The sequence below is a fragment of the Psittacula echo genome (assembly GCF_963264785.1).
Source record: "Psittacula echo genome assembly, chromosome: 3".
NCBI lineage: Eukaryota > Metazoa > Chordata > Aves > Psittaciformes > Psittacidae > Psittacula > Psittacula echo.
In genome coordinates this window covers 40,948,740-40,969,378 of record NC_137736.1, presented here as the reverse complement: position 1 = coordinate 40,969,378, position 20,639 = coordinate 40,948,740, and the positions used below count along the sequence as shown (strand labels likewise).

At 36.2% G+C, this 20,639-nt stretch overlaps 1 protein-coding gene across 1 annotated transcript in view; it reads right to left on the bottom strand.

Annotated features, from left to right (window-relative positions):
- DMD (dystrophin) overlaps nt 1–20,639 on the bottom strand; it is a gene marked incomplete at both ends in the record, with an annotated part of 1,114,107 nt that overhangs the window by 419,699 nt on the left and 673,769 nt on the right. Inside the window, one exon of the mRNA XM_080612996.1 lies at nt 2,290–2,465. Coding sequence (XP_080469122.1) covers nt 2,290–2,465 — 176 coding nt within the window. The remainder of the gene's footprint in view (nt 1–2,289; nt 2,466–20,639) is intronic.

The following is a 20,639-nucleotide window of genomic DNA, read 5'->3' as shown; positions in this document are numbered from 1 at the left end:
CAACCAATGGTAAGACGAGGGGTAATGGGCTCAAACTGGAACACAAGAGGTTCCACTTAAACTTGAGAAGAAACTTCATCTCAGTGAGGGTGACAGAACACTGGAACAGGCTGCCCAGGGAGGTTGTGGAGTCTCCTTCACTGGAGACATTCAAAACTCGCCTGGACACCTTCCTGTGTAACCTCACTTAGGTGTTCCTGCCACGGCAGGGGGGATTGGACTAGATGATCTTTTGAGGTCCCTTCCAATTCCTAATGTTCTGTGATTCTGTGAACTAATGAACAACTAAGATGCCAAAGCATAAAAGAGATTAAAATCCTATAACACCTATCACAGGCTATATGAAGACAGTGTGGCAGATAGACCTAGCTAGAGCACACCATATATTCCTGTCAACTAGGCTTTCTTTCCTTTGAAAATACGGTCTGTGAAAGTGAAAAGATGAAGGAAAGAAGAAAAAGCATGTACTGGGAAGCATCAGCTATACTGAAGGTAGGATCTGTTTCCAAGATCTGGGAGCAAAAGGGCTCCCTGGCTTTAACCCAGATGGGAAGACCAGACGATGAATTAAAGTGCAAGCTCCTCCATCCTGACACACACAGGCCTTGAGTACATCAAAAGCATTTCTATGACAGTTTAACACAGCACTTTCTGTATTCCTTCTACAGCAATGCATTTATTCATGCAGACTTCACCAACTAAGGTCTCTGCAATCAATGTCCTCAAAATTAGACAAACTGTCATTCCAGATAAAAACAAACAAACTGATCAACAAACCAAACAGACCAAAAAGAGGAATGCATGTGCAAGCATTTAATGTAAAACCTTCATCTAGGGAACATAACTGTATTATTCCCACTTAACAGATCCTAGGCTTCCTTAAGATACAGAATGTGCCAAGAGATTCCATATAGTTCTAGCACTGCCTTGAGGTAAAGCAGCATTCTGATACACATTTCTATTGATAAATAAAGGAAAGTACAATACCAATCTTCACTAGAAGGAGAACATATTTCTTATTCTCAGCCAAAACTGAAACACTAATTTCTTCCGTGTTGTCAAAGCAGCTTACAGCACTATTAAAATTATGTGTTATTGTTTTGTAAGTGTTAGCACTTACATAACAAGTTAAGGCTTGGAAACACAGATGGGTTTCCATTGTACAAAAGATCAGCTTCTACTGTGATAAATAAAGGCCATTGACTCCCTTGTGTAACAAGTAGCATCACTATCTACACCTGGAAATGCAGCAGAAAGAAATATTTAGCACTGCTGAAGGTTCTGACAGCTGTAGCTTACTTGTTTCACCTCCTTTCAACATGTTCCAAGTGAAACTTTAATCATGATTAAATTCAATAACCACCATTCAGGATACTCTCTTATCACTCCCAGTGAACATTTTAACTGCTTTTCCTCCCTCACTGTAAATCAAAAAGAGGTACATGACACATCAGAAGTAACAAAACTGTTGCACTCTACTAGTTCTTCTAGTACATGTATAGCACTCATTAATGTATCTCTATCCCGAATATTCTGGGTTTTAAAAACCATGCATGAAGAAAGCTCTACTAGTGACTGTATTTAAAAGCAGAATATCATATTAATGTAGGCCTAGCATCTAGGTTAAGAACACATGTTGTATAAAGCCTAGTATGAACAGCAAAAAAATACCTTTTTTTTTAATTGGAAATTCCCTTTTTAAAGAAATCAAACTATTTTTGCATTATCTGTAATTCAAAAACTCTTGCTTCCTGTGACTGCGTGAGAAAAAAAAAAAAAAAGATGCAAAAGTGATTATAAACAACACTAAATGAACCAGTCCATGCTTTTTATCCAACCTATGAAATGAAGATGTTAATAGCTTTAATGATGAGAAGTGAACTAGATTAGGATTAACTGTATCAATTAGCTAAGGTATTATTAGGCCTACAGAGATATATTTTAATGACACACTATCAAATTGAAAGATGATAAATGAACTGTAAATTCTGTAAATGAACCTCCAATCTGTTCTACTTTTAATCAAGCAATAACATGCTGGTTTGGTTTCTTTAAACATTACAAGTGAAATTATAAAAATGTGGAGTACAGAAAGGAATGGTGGTCATTAACAGGAGAAGGAAGAAAGGAAGAATTACACAAATGGCAGTGCATGCAAAATTTAACTACTGATAATCTGCTATGAATATGAAAATTCCACAAGTTGAGAGATCCTTTGAATATTTAAACCTTGAGCAAATCTAAAATTACTAAAAATAATTTCTTTTTTTTTTTGCTCTTTTAACCTACCTCTTTTTTTTCTCAACTAACTGTCTGCAGATCTCCTGCCACCGGGTGTTCAAACTTTCCAGTTGTTCCTTCAGCACCTTAGCATCTGCTGTTGATGACTGCCCAATAACCTCTTCACCAGTTACGTTCAATGTTTTGACAACAGTTTGCTGTCTCCCAATGCCATCCTGAAGCTCCTGCAAAATACGCAACACATACACATATTCATAAATATGTCAAGCATGAGACAGAATGCTTCATCACATACTGGTCAGATGGAAAGTTTTTTGCTGTCTTCTGAATTCCAAATGAAAAATCCAAAGGCTAGAGGACAGAAAGATATCTCATGTTTTTGTAATAAGTAACTTTCAACGCACCTCTACAGCCTTTTTTCCCCTCTCTTGTCTGCTAGAGATCATTACAGTGATCTTCTGCAGATCAATCAATAAGTAAAACTTGTGAGCAAATTTACTTCTTCACCCCCAAAGGTATACACCATGTTTATTTTACAGCCCATGAAGCACTGTAAAATTTAAAGTACACACTGTTTGGAGTTCCTAATAGCTATCAACACAAATAAGCAATGTTGAGAAAGCGAAGACTGATGACTTCTACTGGTTCCATTAAAGAGTACCTTTGTCTCCATGTGTAAGAAGCCTGATAATCCATCCCCTCATGGCTTTTTGAGGGTTTGGGGTCTTTTGGTAGGGTTGGTGGGGAACTACACCTCTGAGCAAAATTATTACATAGATTTTTCTATTTACTCAACAGAACGTAAAACTGCCAAAAGATAACGAAGATGGAACATTTTTCATGTTTTACTAAACGCATTGTGATCTATTTTCTAACCTTTTATCATTAAAAACTATCATACCTGTAGCTATCTTACCCCATGCTTAAAAACAACACAGATCTGAGTCTGTAGCTTAGATTTTAACACTGTATGCCTGTTTAGGAAAGTTCATATTTATAAATAAGGTAAGAAATCTTTTCATATTTTTAGTCATCAATAGAGCATGAGTATGGTTTTCCTTGAATTCCTCAAAATGTACAAGCAGGGAAGTGTAAAATCATTCTCAACACCTCAATTGCCAGCTCCTAATTAATTCAACTGCAGAAAGTCAGTTGCATGCCCTATCCCAGATTTTGTACAAATTTTACACAGACTGCTAGAACACCAATATTAGTACAACCTGGAGCACAGAGGTCAGTGTCAGCTAGGCACTGCAGCATTTACCCACAGTCCTGGATGGAAGTTGCAGCCCATTTTATTATGCTTTGTTAGGATTAGTAAAGTTTTTCTGCTGGATACTAGCAAGCTACAATGATTCAGTCATGGTACACCAAGACACCTGATTGTCCAAAGTGTCCCAGCACAGTTCACTTTGCCTATGGAACATTTAGGAATTTAAGATAACATTATAGCAGAAATTGAAAGATCTTCTAAGACCAAGAAAAGCCCCATTCTTTGAGGTATTAGATTTTCCTGTCTTTGTATAATGCACATTAATATAATAATATCTGTTCCGACCTTTGGTTAGGTGGTTTGTCTAAATGCAAATATTGTCTATTATTTTAAGGCTGAAAAGTCACTGGTTTTTCCAGTGCGCACCTCAGGTTTGGTAATGTCCAGCTTAAAATTAACATCTATTTTTTGTAGACATTCACTGTATTTCACACTAATTCCAGCACTAGAGCCTTTGCATTATGCACTAGGGAGCATTACACAGTAAATCATAACACTAAGATGTATAGCCTTGGGAAAAATATATCTCAGAGTAAGTGGCTTATTTCCAGTGAGGCACCTGAAACAATTTTACTACTGCATGCACCTGTAAAAACTTTAGATCCATAGCACTTACAGAAAAAATAACTTGGAAGAAAGCTTCTACATATACACAGCAAGACTGTTCATTTAGAATAGAAGATCAAGGCAAGGAGAACAAAGAAGGGAAATTCTGCTTCCTGAAATCCAATGGGTTTTAGAATTTAAATTTTTAGAATTTAGTAGTCTTTGCACCAGTTTTTCTAAGTGACATAAGTAATCACCAGTCAGTACACTATTATAAAGTGAAATGGTAATTAAAAGTCCATTTAAATACTCAGAGCCCCTTTCCTGCATTCACAGCATCTTAAATTTGTTTTTCTCCCTCCCACAACATACACATCCCCCCCCTACATTTCATTTATTTCAATTGACACAGAATAAAGCAAGGGAATTTTCTGATTTATCCTGTGGCATATTACACAACAGGACTTATAAAGTAAAAAAAAGAAAATATCTAGCTCAGTGGCAAAGATGGTCTTCGAACTTACAATCCCTAATGCCAAAATCAGAACCTTGTGCAGGATATGTAGGAAGAAGTGTGAACTTCCACCAGAACACAAGAGTAGGCTTCTGGCCATCTGGATTTCCAATCATCTTAAAGAACCCAATTTGAGACTATTTTTTTTTTTCCAAGTACTATATGCATTTGACATTTTTTCACATGATTAAATTGAAACACATGTACTGATGAAGTTCATCTAGATTCTACGGCTTAAGAAAAAGTAGATTTTTCTTGATACCAGGTACTTCACACACAGCAACTTCTGAAGACATTTAGGCTTTTATTTATGTATAATATGTTTGTTATGTATAAGTATTTATGCATAAAGTGGACAAAAGTGTTTTAACTGTTTTGCTGAAGGTCATGTTCTCACACACTCATCCCAGAGAAATAAGACACAAAGATGCTTGTCACAATTTACAGTCAGTATCTAAAATTTGTCAACAGCTTAGATCCCTATTCATTGCACCTCTATCCTTGCCCCATACCTGCATGAGGGCAAGGTGCTATGAACCTGGAAGAGGTTGCCTCCCATGGCCTTACAGCTTATGATGCTACAGAAGGAATATTGCCATGGAATCTGCTTATTGTATTTTCAACTGACATTTCACCCCTTCATATAGAAATGGCAAAGCAAAAGGGCACATTGCCCTTTAGATTCCCAGCTTACTCAGAAGGCCATCCATGACAGCTATACTTGCAATTATACAGTTTCGAATAACTTTATCAACAGAGTGAGCAAATAAACTTAAAAATTAAAATTTATGTATTATTACAAATAAAACAACTCAGAAAAGACAAGACCTCATCATATTCATGTATAGAGCTAATCACAACTAGTTGGTTTAGTCATAAATTAAGCATTAATCAGTCTTTACCCACTTACTCAAACAGGTACCAGAATGGCATAATTTCTTTGACTTTGTTATTTTTCATTTAATTTGTACATATATCATGCAAGTATTTCTGCAGTCTCATTTCCTCTTGTCAACAAATGAAGTAGCATTTTATCATTAAACTTAACCAGAAACTATTCTATAAGCAATCTTATCAGCACTTTCCTCTTTCCATTGTAGTAGACAAATGTGCTTAACAATAATTTATTGTTATGGAAAAGCCCTGTAGTAACACAAAGAAATACCACAAACAAGCTAATTCTTATCAGAGACACTGGCTGGCACAAAATGTTTTAAATATTGTATCGCCTTTCATTAATTTAGGGTAAGCTACAGATCCTAAATGCATGTAAGGGTACTATACACCACTTTCAGAAATCTGTAATCTTGAATTTGACCTTAATGTGCTGTTCTTCATTCATTTATATAAATTTCTCTTCAGCCATTAACTGTATAAAAGCATAAGGTTGACATAAAAGTGTATCTACCAAAATGCAACAATATAAATCAGAGAACTGTGAAAACATTTGGTGGAAAACTAGCCCCAAAACAATTTACTAGAATTAATTTATCCGTTAAGACTATGTACCTCTGTTCAAGATTCCATTACAAATAAGAAATTAATTTTCCAGGCAGTTACATCACATAGATTTAATCTGGAGACACATTACTGGCACTTTCTTAGGATTAAAACAATCAACAAAGAGTATGTGTTGTTTTCTAGCTGTTTTGTTACAAGCAGCTAGGCAATCCTCGTTGTCTTGTGTGCATTTTGTTTGTTATCATGTTATTATGAATTATGGAATCTCAGGGCAGCTGACAGAGATGGAGGAGGAGAAAAACATCAAAACATTGAAAGTAATGTTTGCTAAGGAGTTGACAATACTTTAAAGGAAAGTGCTTTCTTTTTAGCATAAATTATAGAGGTTATTCTGATTTGAATGTTACTATCAACTCTGTGAAAAGAGCAGCATTTGAAAGAATTGGCAGTAGGCTCCGAGCAGATTCTACCTATAAAGCAAGACTGGGAGCTGTTTGTCAGTTTTACTGGGTTTGTGCATCAACAGTACTTGAGCAACCAAAGGAAAAGACATTGTTGCATACCTGTGTCTTGAGTACATTAAATACTGTAAAATAACGAGGAGATTTCGTTTTTACTTTGACTAAAATTGTTAATATTTTTTGGTGTAAGCAACAGTGTGGGTACAGTGAAATTCCACAACTGTACATTTTAAGATAGATACAACTTCACATATTCTGATAAAAGCTTCTAATAAGAAAATGTCACAGATTTGTTTGAAAGTTTTGATATCTTCCAGACTTTATGCCTTGACTTTTTCCTTCTAGAAACAGTGACAAATTCATTCTTCATAAAACAAGCCATAAAGGCTGAAATTCCTGTATTTTATTTATACAAATTCTTCAGTCTACTCTGCTATCCTTCAAAAAGCAGTAGTATACTATACTTCAATAGCCTAATAATGTCACATTACATCTTGCTACAGTAATTCCAAGTTCTTGCCACTGCTGCCTCAACTTTGTCTCAATTTTCTTGCTTCTCAGAATGATCCAACTTGGAGCTTAGATATTGACTGTTGAAAACCTTCTGAATGCATCTGCTGAGTAACTACAGTTCTAAAAGCTGCCTCCTAATCCAGCTCAGAGACATTCTGAAAGTGCGCTTTCCATTTTTGTCTTTCCTTTCCTTTACCCTTGCCTGGACAAAGAGTCTCAAATCTTCATTGGGTTTGTGTGACAAGGCTTTGGTAACTGGTGGAGTAGCGGGGTAACTTCTGTGACAAGCTGCTAAAAGCTTCTCCTGTGCCCAATGGAGTCACTGCCAGACGGCTCTAAGACGGACCCACAACTGCGCAAGGCCAAGCCCATCAGCAATAGGTGAAAACATATTTAAAAAAAGGGGAAAAAGTTGCTGTGAGACAGTAATTGCAGGTTGGAGAGTGGAGTGAGAATCTGTGAGAGCAAAAACTCTGCAGACACCCAGGTCAGTGCAGAACGAGGGGAAGAGGTGCTCCAAGTGCCAGTGCAGATTCCCCTGCAGCCCATGGTACAGACCATGGTGAGGCAGGCTGTCCCCCTGCAGCCCATGAGGAACTACAACGGAGCAGAAGGATGCCTGAAGGATGCTGTGACCTCATGGAAAGCCTGCGCTGGAGCAGGCTCCTGGGAGAACCTGTGGCCCTGCGGAGAGAGGAGTCCGCACTGGAGCAGGTTTGCTGGCAGGACTGGTGACTCTGGGGGGGACCCACAATGGAGCAGTCTGTTCCTGAAGGACTGCATCCCATGGAAGGGACCCACACTGGAGCAGAGGAAGTGTGAGGTGGAAGAAGGAGCAGAGATGAAGCATTATAGGTTGACAAACACCCTCATTCCCCATACCCAGGGCTGCTCATGGAGAGAAGGCAGAGAAATTGGTAATGAAGTTGAGCCTGGGAAGAAGGGAAAGGTACGAGCGAGGTGTTTTCAGATTTGTTCTTATTTCTTATTTTCCTACACTGATTGTGATTGGCAATAAATTAAACTGACTTCCCCAAGTCAAGTCTGTTTTGCACATGATGGTAATTGCTGAGTGACCTCCCTGGCTTTGTCTTGACCCACGAGCCTTTCGTTATATTTTCTCTCCCCTGTCCAGATGAGGAAGGGAGTAATAGAGTGGCTTTGCTGGGCACCTGGCATCCAGCCAGGGTCAACCCACCACAAAAGCTGTGGTAGGTCTTAGAAGCACTGAAAGAAAGACATATTATTGGTTCAGATAAGAGTTAACCTTGGCAATTTAGTCATCTTATTAAAAATTTAGATAAAGAGTATTGCCTTCAAATGCTGATACTTTGCAATCAAACTAGCTCCTTGTGGTTATATAAACATATTCAGCAGGTGATTAATAAAAAAAATTAAAGATTGAATAAATAAACAAATAAACAAACAACAAAACTAAACACATCTCTTTCCCATTATTTTCAGTGAGATATAACTGTTAAAATGGGATATATTCCTTTAAATTTACATTTCACATCTCTTTCTAATGTGACATGAAATTGTGACGAAAGTCATTTCAGTACTAAACTGTAAAGTGCATGAGCATAAGTCTATTTTGTGTTTCTAACCCATATTACACAGTTGCTTCTTATTAATATATTAATTCAATTTAATTTTAAAACTGATTTAGAAATACTGCAGGGAAAAGAAGAGCCTTCTTTTCTGCAAAAACTCCACTGCTGCTGCATACTAATTATAATGCTCTAGGTTAAATACATAAAATTGAACTGTAAGTCCAAAATCCTAATCACCGATTTTGTACAACACATGTATGCCACTGAAATATATTAATTTCCATATTGATGTAGCCCCAAAATGCAAAGACAAACCTCTGTCAGGCAATTTTTCCATTTGCTTCTACATATAATAGTACTAAATTGGGACTGTGGCCTGATTTGATACCTTGTTTAATCTGCAATTTCTGATATTTACAACATTTTGATATTTTATCTGCTCTGCAAAGCTGTAACTGAGCAAACAATGTCAACGATAATAAAAATTGTGTCCTCCATCTTCAGTCTCTTTTCAGCTATCACAAATCAAGATACATAATAGGTCCCAACATTTTAAAAATAACAACATGGCATAGTTTCTTCAGACATAGCCTATTCTTAAGTTTTCAAGGACATCAGTAATACTGACGGAATCACCTTAATATCAGGCCAGCTTTTTTAATTTAAAAAGTTATTTTGGTCCAACTTATTGTGAGCACAGTTCTTTTCTTTTTTTTTCATATTTAAATAAATTGATTTTTCTTCAGTTAAAAGCAGATAATTATTACATTCTTACAATTTCATACCTTTTCCTGATTCTTACAGAAATACCCACACCATTGCATAAGCCAAGTTATTTCCTGTCTACCTCCTGCGCTTCAAAACCTACAAAACTTCAATTTGCTTTCCTATGGAAATTATATCTTGAAAGTACTACCCTTAGCCTTAAACTCAGCAGAATTGGAATAAATATGTGTGCCTCATACACATATATGTAACATATACATCTCAGCATCCTGCTTTCCTTTCATGACTGAAAGGAATCTGTTGCATATTACCTCTTTCTTTTGAAATTACTGGATTGTCATTTGACAGTGCCTCTGTCTATGAAAAAAAAAATCCATTACATAAAGGTAAAATTCTGGAAATATTGAACAAGCTATATAAATGGACTCTTCAGTGCTGATCATTTTTAGTCTCCCTTTAAGATTAACTACTGCAGATACCACACCTTTCAAACATTTGGGAGACTATCTCTATAACTTCAGCTGTCCGAGGTTACATCTTTCGCACTTCATTTCTTCATTTTAAAGCAAGTTAAAATAGTAGATACATTTTTTTAATCAGAAAATTCACATGGATTTGTTCTACATCACTAATATTAAAGAAAACCAACATAGTCGTGACAGCCATGCTAAGTGTTTCTGGATACTTTTTCATTCATGGAAAGTGCAAAATCAGTCATGTACCAGATAAGACAGAAAAATCCACCACTAATCATGTTGTAGCTGCTTGTAAGAAAAAATAATGGCAAAAAGATTAAGAGTAGTGGTCAGCATGCACTGACTTGACTGCAATTGTACCAAGTCATAAAGGAATAAACGTATCCTGGGCAATAACCAGCCTGCAAAAGTGGCTTCCCAGTTGTGAAGGATTATTGTGGTCAGCAAGATGAGGTGGTTTAGGCTTGCAGCTCTTTACATGCACACAGCTTCAAGTACATACAGACAGCTTCAAGTGCAAAGCAAGTAAAATGGTATTAGGTACCATGTACAGCCTCATTTAATTTACCTGTTGTATACATCATTGCATTATGGCCTTGCATTATGACAACATGAATAAACCACAGGTACTAGTTCAATGAGATAATGTATGCGAAACTAAAAATAATGCCTGAAATTTCCATTAAGTTAATAACAGAACAAAATAAGCCAAGCCAGCAGAAATACTCATTCTTTCAAGAAGAGGAAATAGTCTGATTATAGAAACAAAGTTACTACTCTGTCTTGTGCTAGAAGCATAATATAGCATAAGGTCAACTGTCTTGATCTTAAGACAGACCCCAAAATCTCTATCAAACAATTTACCAGAGGATTTTGGCAGTCAGACTTAATTGACTGCCTTGTGCTTCTTTCTCCTCCTCCTGTGACCATTAAGGCAGCTTTTGCCCCAAGCCTTCGAGCAAGGTTAACCAGTGGGAGAATGTCAGTGGCAAAAGGACAGATGACAAACCAACTGGTTTGTAAGCCGCTACCACGCTCTTTTCATTCTTCCTCTGTTTTGATTTTGCTGGTCCTTCCCCCTTGACTTTCCACCAACTCTAGATTCCTCAGAGCTGCTGCTTTAGCTCTTTTAGTACTGAGGAGAGGCTTTCTGGCCCAATCACACTGTATTAATTTAAGGAGACTTGGCTTTACCCCCTGCAACCACCATTTGGGTGTTTTTTTGTATTTTCTTCAGTATCTAATAGATTTAGCTTAAGTATCCATCTTGTTCTTCTTCAGAGCATAATTGTAGCATTTGGGGTCTGATCTTTTATTAATTCAAATGCTTTCCTAAGCATGCCAGTGTTGCTACTCAAGGGATACCTGATTTACATATTCCCATAATTTCATTTCTGATTGCTAAATTCATCAGCTTGCTTCAAAGTAGTTGATACTATAAACATAGCAAGACTTCAGGAACTGATGTTCATTGCATATTTAATAAAAACATTTTTCCCAGTACAGCACCACATTTGCAAAATACAAATCAATATGTTTATAAGAAAGTTTACTTTCAGTGAAAAACATGCATCTTGACACACTGATACTTTAGGTATCAGGATGTCAAGAAGAGAGAAGCAGGCTGAGTTTTAAACATCACGGCAACAAAACAATGCATTAAGCTCTCTATTAGTAGGAATGTATTTCAGTAAAATGAAATCAGCTGTGATAATTTTTATGGGCACTAGGTACTCTCTGCTGGCTTTGGCTCTTCTCACTTCTTCAAGAGGCAAAGTTGAAATAGCTGTATTAAATCTGAGATAAATAGGTGTTGAAAACAGTGAAATTCCAGGCTAAGGATGGGGAGCCAGGAAGCAAAAAAAACTCGAACCGAATAGTAATTCAGGAGACATTACTTCTTTTTCTGATGATGTGTCACCATTTCACAGACTTACAAACACAAACAAAAAAAAAAGACCTTGGTTCACATTTATTTCTCTACTGAAATATTTAATAAGGTTATGGTGGTTTTCTAGAGATCGGACCCATATATGAACCAGAAGTGTGAAGCTGTAAGCTGTTTAATGTGCTTGGCTTCTCTGGCTTATGGATGCTGAAGGCACTTGGTAATACTCTGAATACGGTTCTAACAAAGTGGCTTTGGGAAAAATAAACCCTATACTTCTATCAAGTAACATTACATGGGGAAAACACATGCCAAATTAAGTAAGAATAAGACTCCTTTTTGCTTTCTAAAGATAATGTAGAATGTCTGCTTACTTCCAAGTTTCTAAAACTTTAGTATTTAGGCGTAAACATGAGTACAACTTTCCATGTTTAGAAAAGATGAAGCAGGATTAAACCAGCACTATTATAGCTCATTGTAATGACATCCAATCACTATCATTGGCATCATCTGAGAATGAAAGCAACATAGCAACACTATATTAATACTAGAGTATGTTAATACAAGATTAATAAATCATGAATACAGTTTGTAACAGTTATAATAATAGACAAAATATATAGCATTACCTTCTAAATTTATCTGCAGGGTACTGCACATTGGAAAACTACCATGCTAAGACAAATATTTAGGGAATTTTGTGGAGTTTCCTTGGGTTTATTTACAAATTTCTACACTTAAATTTTACACAGAATTTCTCTGCTGGGAAATAGTTTCAATCAGCATGTTAGATTTTGCTTGAAATAAATATTTCCTTTTCAGATAAATAACTAAATTTTAGTGACAATATGATCTTAAATGGTTTAAATTATTATTCTTATAATCATAAAATGACAAAAACACATTACATTCCATCAAAGAACTGGGACAGGTAGAAAATTTCAGCTCAACTCTTAAAAAAAAAAAAAAATCTATGTGAAAAGTTTTACTACTTAAGAGTTTCTCCCAAAATTAGCTTAAAAATTAGTCTATATATACAAATAGTTTTATCTACTTATTTTGTATCTATGCTAAAATAATACAATAAACACACAAGAAGTCACCAGAAATAATAATATACCAGAGATCTACTCAAAATTTAAATAGCCCTAAGAAAGTTATTTTCTATATTGCAGCACCTCTCACAGCAGCAGAAAACAGTTATCAATAGCAAAAGAATTTATACTGGTTCAAAACTTACATATTGACTTCTAGCTGGAGGGCAAAAGAGCTACAGAATTTCTCGAAGTTGGTCAATAATTCACTAAAATCCCATTTAAGAAGTTATATAAAACTAGATATTGCTAATAACAAATCACTAGAAAATAGGAGAAACAACTTTAAGGAGAAATAACTTTAACTGATGTTCTTTGAAGCCCTCAAAACTAATTTTGTCCCTTAAAAATGAAAAAATACATAATATATTCCACAAATATTTTGAGCAAAATGAAGTGGGTTTAGTTTCCTGAATAATTCTGACCAAGCTATTTTTCTAATTGCACATAATTCCACATCATTTTTAACATTAAGAAAAAAAAAAGAAAAAATGTCTTCAATCCACCACGGCACTGCACACCTAATATGCCATATACATTTTATAGCTTGTGGAGAAGGCTGGCTATGAAATTCTAACCTTAACATAAAATAGCAAAGTATTTGTTTAGATACAAAATTTGCTTCTCTATTTCTTTTTTTCTGCAGAATCACTAGTGGCTACAGGATTGAGTATGCATGCTTTAGAGAATCCATCATGATAAACATTTTTTCTGGACATGGAAGAGAAAATCAAATGTGGGAATTCAGTTTGATAAGAAGAGGCCTACCTGGCAATAATTCATAATATTTCCTTATTTAAAAAGGCAATGTATGCATGCCAACAGCCACATATTTCTTCTTAAGTCCATATTTGAAATGTTAGTGCTTTACTCTTAAGATTTGAAGGGTAAAGAATGGATCTTATCTAAGAACCCCTCCTCTACTCTTCAGCTCCTCAGAGAAGACTTCTGCCTTGGCTTACCAGGAACTGTCCTATGCACAGAAAAATGTCTGTGTGAGACACTTCAGAACAATTTGAAATGCACTATTTATACAACTGCCAACCTATCCTGCAGACTCTCTATCTTATCTGGGCTAAACTGCCACAAATAAATAAAATATAAATAAAAAAATAAACAACAACAACAACAAAAAAACACTAAACCCAACAACTCCCACCTCCCCCCCCCAACAAAATCATTCTCTACGAATGGACCTAACACAGTTTTTTTGCTCTCCTTGTCCTCTACATCTCCTGTTCCTCCCACTACAATAGCTCCAGCTCTTCCATCTCTCTGACAAGGCAAAGTATGCAATCGTTTGGGAACCAAGATTCATTCACTTGTTAGCTTGTGGGTTGCTACTCAAGGAAACATTTAACTTTTGACCCATACTCTTCCCTCGCTCTGTGTGGCAGCATTAAATCATGTCCTACACAGCTACTGATGTTTTAAGGCTCATAGGAACTTAGTTATCTGGGCATCTCTACCTCTGCTTCTGATTTGATGAACAGTGATTTCAAAAATCATTACAGACCATTCTATGAAAGATAGACTGAAGACAACCAATGAAACCTCATAATTTCCATTTACACAGGAAAGCAGGCTGAAAAATTCCTCCAAGACCTCCCAGTTCATCAGCGAGAGGAAAAACAGAAAGGGAGGGGAGGGCCTAGAGCAGAACTCCAAACCTCACTCTGTGCTTGGCAAGGCTGAAGGCACCCATCTATCCATGAAGCTCATACCTTTGAGAGGCATGTGGGAAAACCAGCTTCGCTATGGTTCCCACACCATCTCTTTGTGGCTTGTCTGCTCTCCACTTTCCAGGAGAGCTAAGGAAGTTTTTGTGGGGTTTTTTGGTGTTTTGTTTGGTTGTTAGTTTTTCTTTTTACAGAAATCTCCTACTTTGAGTCTGCCAGGAGTTTAGTATTAAAATAAAACATTGTTATGAAGCTGCCAGCTGAAAATGCTTAAACCATCATAATTATTAAATCTGCCATTCTCATAGACATATCCTTGAATAAAATTAAAGTGTTTTCTTTTAATTAATTGCTGTTTCAGAAAACAGTAAACAACAGGAGAGGAAAATATCATCTCTTTGCATAAAGACAGATAGGAAGGCAGGATAAATACCATCCCATCAAAACATTTCATGAGTTTGTACAAATTAACACATTGCTTAAAATGCAACATCCCAGTGACCAGACAGTGACTCAGGAAAGAAAGGAACTGTCTTTTGGTTTTGCTTTTTTGGATTTTGTTTTTTAAGGATTTTTTGCTTTATGCTTTTAAGGATTAGAAGCAAAATTAAATCTATTTTTATTACCAAAAAACTCTACACCAAGATTTTCTTTGTTGTTGTTTCACATGCCATAACACTTGGGAATATACTAAGGATATACCTGTTTCTATGAAAGCTAGTCTTGAAGCATCTCAGATGTTTCACTTTGCATGACAGATATGCTCTAAATCTTCATTACTTTCCAATTAATGACACTGCTGATTGTCAAACTCCTCTCTCGCTATTAAGAAAATATCTTATGAACATAATGCCAACCCTCAGATAGAAAGAAGGCTGCAGTGAGTTCTGGTGAGGAAAAAAATAGTAACCTGCAAATGAAGGTGAGAGGAGTCTTAATTCACTGAGGTCCTGCACAGTTTCTTTTGTGAAATTGGACTTTCATAAGACAGAATAAAATGTAAGCAAGATATGATTTTGGCACAGCTTTCAGATGAATGTGACCACCACTTTTCCTTATTCTAAACTCCATGATTTCTGAAGGGTACAGAAATAAAGAGGATTATGTGAAGTACAAGTGATGACAAAACCCAAATTTTTATGTTTTTAAAACTTTCCCAGTCCATGATACTCGTCAAAAGTAACGCGTTAGTCCAAAGAAAATCTGCACGAACTGAAGTTACATAATGCATTCTTCTAGTGGCAAATCCAGAAGAGATCTATTTGTCCGGGTAAATAACCACACAGGAGTGATGGCAGGAGGATACTTCCCAGAAGGGCTGTCAGTGATAACATGTATAACACAACAGGATTTTAAATGAGAACACAGCTTTTGTAAATAATGTACACTCTTCAAGATTCTCTAGAGACACTAGACAACACAATTCCTTTAGACAGAGATCGTGCTTAAAATACTGTTTCTCTCAGTGTGCATGATCTCCCAGGCACCCAAGAAGGCCAACGGCATCCTGGCCTGTACCAGAAATAGCACAGCCAGCAGGGCCAAGGAAATGATCATCCCACTGTACTTGGTACTGGTGAGGCCACACCAAGAATACTATGTTCAGTAATGGGCCTCTCACTACAAGAGGGACATTGAGATCCAGAAAAGGGCAACAAAGCTGGTGAAGGGTCTGGAGAACAAGTCTAACGACGAACAGCTGAGGGAAGTGGGGTTGTTTAGCCTGGAGAAGAGAAGGCTCAGGGGGACCTTATCACTCTCTACAACTACCTGAAAGGAGGTTTTAGAGAGGTAAGGGTAGGTCTCTTCTCCCCAGTAACAAGGAATAGGACAAGGGGTAATGGCCTCAAGCTGCACCAGGGAAGGTTTAGATTGAATATTAGGAAAAATTTCTTCACAGAGAGGGTGATCAGGCATGAAACAGGCTGTCCAGGAAAGTGGTGGAATCACCATACCTGTAACCTTTCAAAAACTGTGTAGATAGTCCCTTAGAGACAAGGTTTAGTGATGGTCTTAGCAGTCCTGGGGTAAGGTTGGACTTGATGATCTTAAAGGTCTATTCCAACCTACTTGATTCTATGATTCTATGATCTCCATTAGAAATTTAAGTCAGACAAAAAAGTTGTATTCCAGTTGAAGTGTTTTGAATCCTAGGAGATGAGCACGATAAGAAACGGATATTAAAAAAAAAACAAAACAAAACAGTTGTTTCAGAAAGCTACCCTAGACCAAGAACAGTGCTGTTGCCATTTTCTTATTTGAAATTGATTATTTTAAATCACTTCTAAATTTGTAAGACAAAAAGGGAACTTTTACTTACAGAATTACACATTCTGTTTTAAGTTCTCCATTTAAAGGTCCAGGAGGGGGGAATAAAAATCTGCTCAACCTACTCCTTGCATCACTGTAAACATAGTGTAATTCAGAGTTTTAAGTCTAACAAAAACAGATGAGCTGGTTTTTCCTATTTAAATAAATGTTGGGGTTTGAATAATTTTAATAATTGTGAATCAGTGAGAGGTTAATTGGTAGTAGAAGATGACACATTATCTTTAACTGAAAATTGAAAAAAATACATTAAATTATAAAATTTTACCCATCTCTCTCCTGTATTTACATATTAGCCTCTCTTTCACACCTCCCATCCATTGCTATAGCTTTCTTTTATCTGTTAGGCAGTATGGAAGGCTTTTGCCAAGGAAAGTAAGAACAATATATTTACAAGACATAAAAGAGCTGTAATATGGTCTTCCCCTTTCCACAGACTTTTCTCATCCTTATTGTTGCCAAGATTTAAGATACCTCTTTTTGACAGAACACCAGCTAAGCTAAAGATACCATGTAAACAAATAAGGCTTTAAAGGCAAACCATTCTTTCCATTGATCTCAAAGAAAATTCTACATATAGCAAGGAACAAAAATTAGAGCACAGATGAAAGCAAATGACTTTCACACTCATGACTCAGTGCTAATACACAGAGTCCTCTTTTCTCCTCTGCGGAAAGTGGTTAGAGTAAGTGTATTTGTGCTATTTTCTCATCTGCATTACTAGTTTGTGTTAATGTGTTAATGTGCTGTACAGAATGGTATGCAGTTCTGAAGTTTAATCTACATTTTACATAAATTTACCACTGATAATTTAGAAACACATGAACTCCCTTTAAAACAAGACAAAAAAACCAAACACAACAGTCCTGGTTCACATCAATGCTATGCTTATTTCTTCACTGAAGATCTAGAAAGAGGTTTGTAAATTTTCTTTATGCACATTTACGAAAATGGAATAGTAAATTTAGGACTTTTTCCTTTGTTTTTATTTTCTCTGACCTATTTTCTAAATCCCATTTCCAACACTATCTACAATTTCAAAGCTCCCTACTGCTATAAAAATGACACAGAAATGTATTTATAGGAGTTTAATGAAAGTTCTACTCGTGCATGCAGTGCACAAGCTTTGAAAATGTCACACTTCTATTTTATATTGATGTAACAAAACATTTACACCAAAATGGTGTTTCAGTGTTTGGATACAGAAGTATGGTACCATGTTACTATTATTAATACCTCTTTCTTGAAGTCCTTAGATGTATAGTCCTCTGAAATCTAGACATCTCAGGCTTGCCTTGCTGAAGCAAGTTAATTAAAAACAAAAAGCAGCCTGACTTTCAGCATTGCTGGAAACTTCTGGTTACATTTATTTTGATTTTAACCTCTGCATCTTGCTGCTAAAATGTTTAAACTTCTCTCCCTTGTCCTATTATACAACTGTTTTGATACATATTTTTAGCCACATTTCTTAAGAAAAAAGCCCAAAGTACTCTTTAAAAAAAAAAAACAAACCAAAACCACAAAGAAATCTCAGGAACACTTTTTGCCTTCTTCTGTTAAATGAACCTATTAAGTTTTGTCTTTATCATCTCTCTGAGCCATTTCCATTCATTTTCATGCTGCTCACTAGATAGCCAGCATAAAGCCATTTTCTGAAAAGTAGGCTACAATTTAAGTATTAAAAAAATTTTTTTAAAATTTCATTAGTTACCATCACATTCTGTAAAATTTCAGAACTTTATGAATGTTTGAAAAGCATCTGATCAATTTCTTAGAGTTGTCTTGCTTGTCTTTCCATTTCCTAATTTTGCCTGAAGTAAGATCTACGTGAAAACAGAATCCCTTGACAAACTGGACTAGTCACAAGGACTGTAATGGACTGAATACCAGTATTACACACCACCGTGCACCATTGCTGATCTATTATGCTCAACATAAAGGCGCAAATGAAATAATGTGGTAGCTATGGCTTGGAACTCCCAGGAACTAGAGAGGATTATCGTAAAACCTGGATGACAGTCATAGTTAAATTTAGAATGTAATAAAGAACAGCAGGGGCAGGGAGCTGGGGCAGAAGCTACTATTATTAGGGTTTGGAGTATGGTTGCTTCAAGAGGTAGGCTGATTTAAGGGGTGGGGGGGAAGATAACACACTGTTACTGAAAGATAATTCGCTAGACCTGGTCAGGAGGACTTGGTTACACTAAGTAACTGCAATCAGTATTAAAAAAAGATGTGGTTAAAGCTTCTCCAGATGAATTTACTATGCAGTAGTAACATGTTACAGTATGGTGCAGACACAGACAACCTAACAGTAAACTGACTTGTTCAGGTACAAACTGTAGACTACTCAGAGCTGCTCAAATCTAGCCTTATTGCATAGGTAGTTCTATGAGACACATAACAGGGACAGACTGTATTCTTTTAGAAAGGGAACTCACCATTCATATCTTGCTTTCCCCTTCCCCCCCCCCCCTTTTTTTTTTAAACACTGAGACTCATTAAAAATTTGTTCTGTCTTTAGAGAGAAAAGAAAGTAAGAAAACTTAAAATGGTTTCCCGTATCATTTGAGTTCCTCCCTTTTAAGATGAGCCCATCTGGAAAAATTTCAAGCCCAGCTTTATTTTTATGTGCATATGCCAGAGAGGTACAGCATCATCTTTTCTCATTAAAAATAAAATATTTGCATGAGGCTTTAGAGTAAAAAATTCAACTAATTCATCATCATGCCCTGACAATATTGCAAACCTGATGCATTGTAAAGTCTCACATCTAATGAGTAAATCAGGTTTCACTAAGAATAGAAACACTGAGGTTTTATTGTAAAGGGAGCTGTTTCCACACTGGCTACATGATTAATGTAGCTTTTGTAGACTTTACATAAAACCAAGACATATTATTGTTTGGGGATCAAGCTAACTTTAAAGAGAGGCTTCTTAAGGAAATTTGATTGCCAGGATGAAAGTTAAAGTGATTACCAAATTTCTCTTTATCTCTAATGCGGTTTTGGGAGGAGCTGCTACATGATTCTGATACTTCGAAACTGAATTCTTTGTCACATTCAGTCTCTGCCATATAAACATTCAATGCTTCCAACAAAAAGAACATCCCCAATCTTTAATCATTACAAAAAAACACAGTACCTTGACCTTTTATTTTAAAGTTAAATGGAGTGACGTTAAAAAAATTAAATTTGTTCTTCCTCATTTACATAATATCCTTTAAAAAGCCTTGCCTAGCCTGCAGTATATGTCCTATATCTTGATGACCCCTCATGCTTGCAAGTCAGCTCATTTTTCTCAGCTGAAGACTGCACCCTACCGCTCCACGCGCCTTAAAATTTCTATTAAAATCTAGGGCATCATCACTCATTCTTATCTGAAGCAGGCTGCCGAACAGTGCAATGCAAGCAACTGCATGCGAACTAGTCTCAAAGGACAATACAGTTACACACATCACCATTCAGTATGGAAAAGAATTCTACCTGCACAATACATTATCACATACAGTACACTGAGAATCTTAAAAACATTGGGACTGGTGTAGGATGTTGTTATTAATTCTTCTGCAACAGCAAGTCTCATTTAAACAGCAATTTACCAGTAGGCAATTAGCTTCTCAAAGAACATTTTTATTAAGTTCACTTCACAATGAAATGATCTCTCTCATCAGCTATTGAATATTTGCTAGTTAAAGCAGTATTATTATAAATTAGCACATTATAAGTACCTAAGGGTATTTAAACTTGTCTATGTGTTTAACCTTCAGGTTTCTAAGTCCCTCTTCTCCAGGCTGATTCTTAAGCAGTTCTCATACCCAAAGTACATGGACACCTTCCAAAAGTGTTTCAAGTTAACTGGGCCCATTCCTGTTTTTATCTTTTCC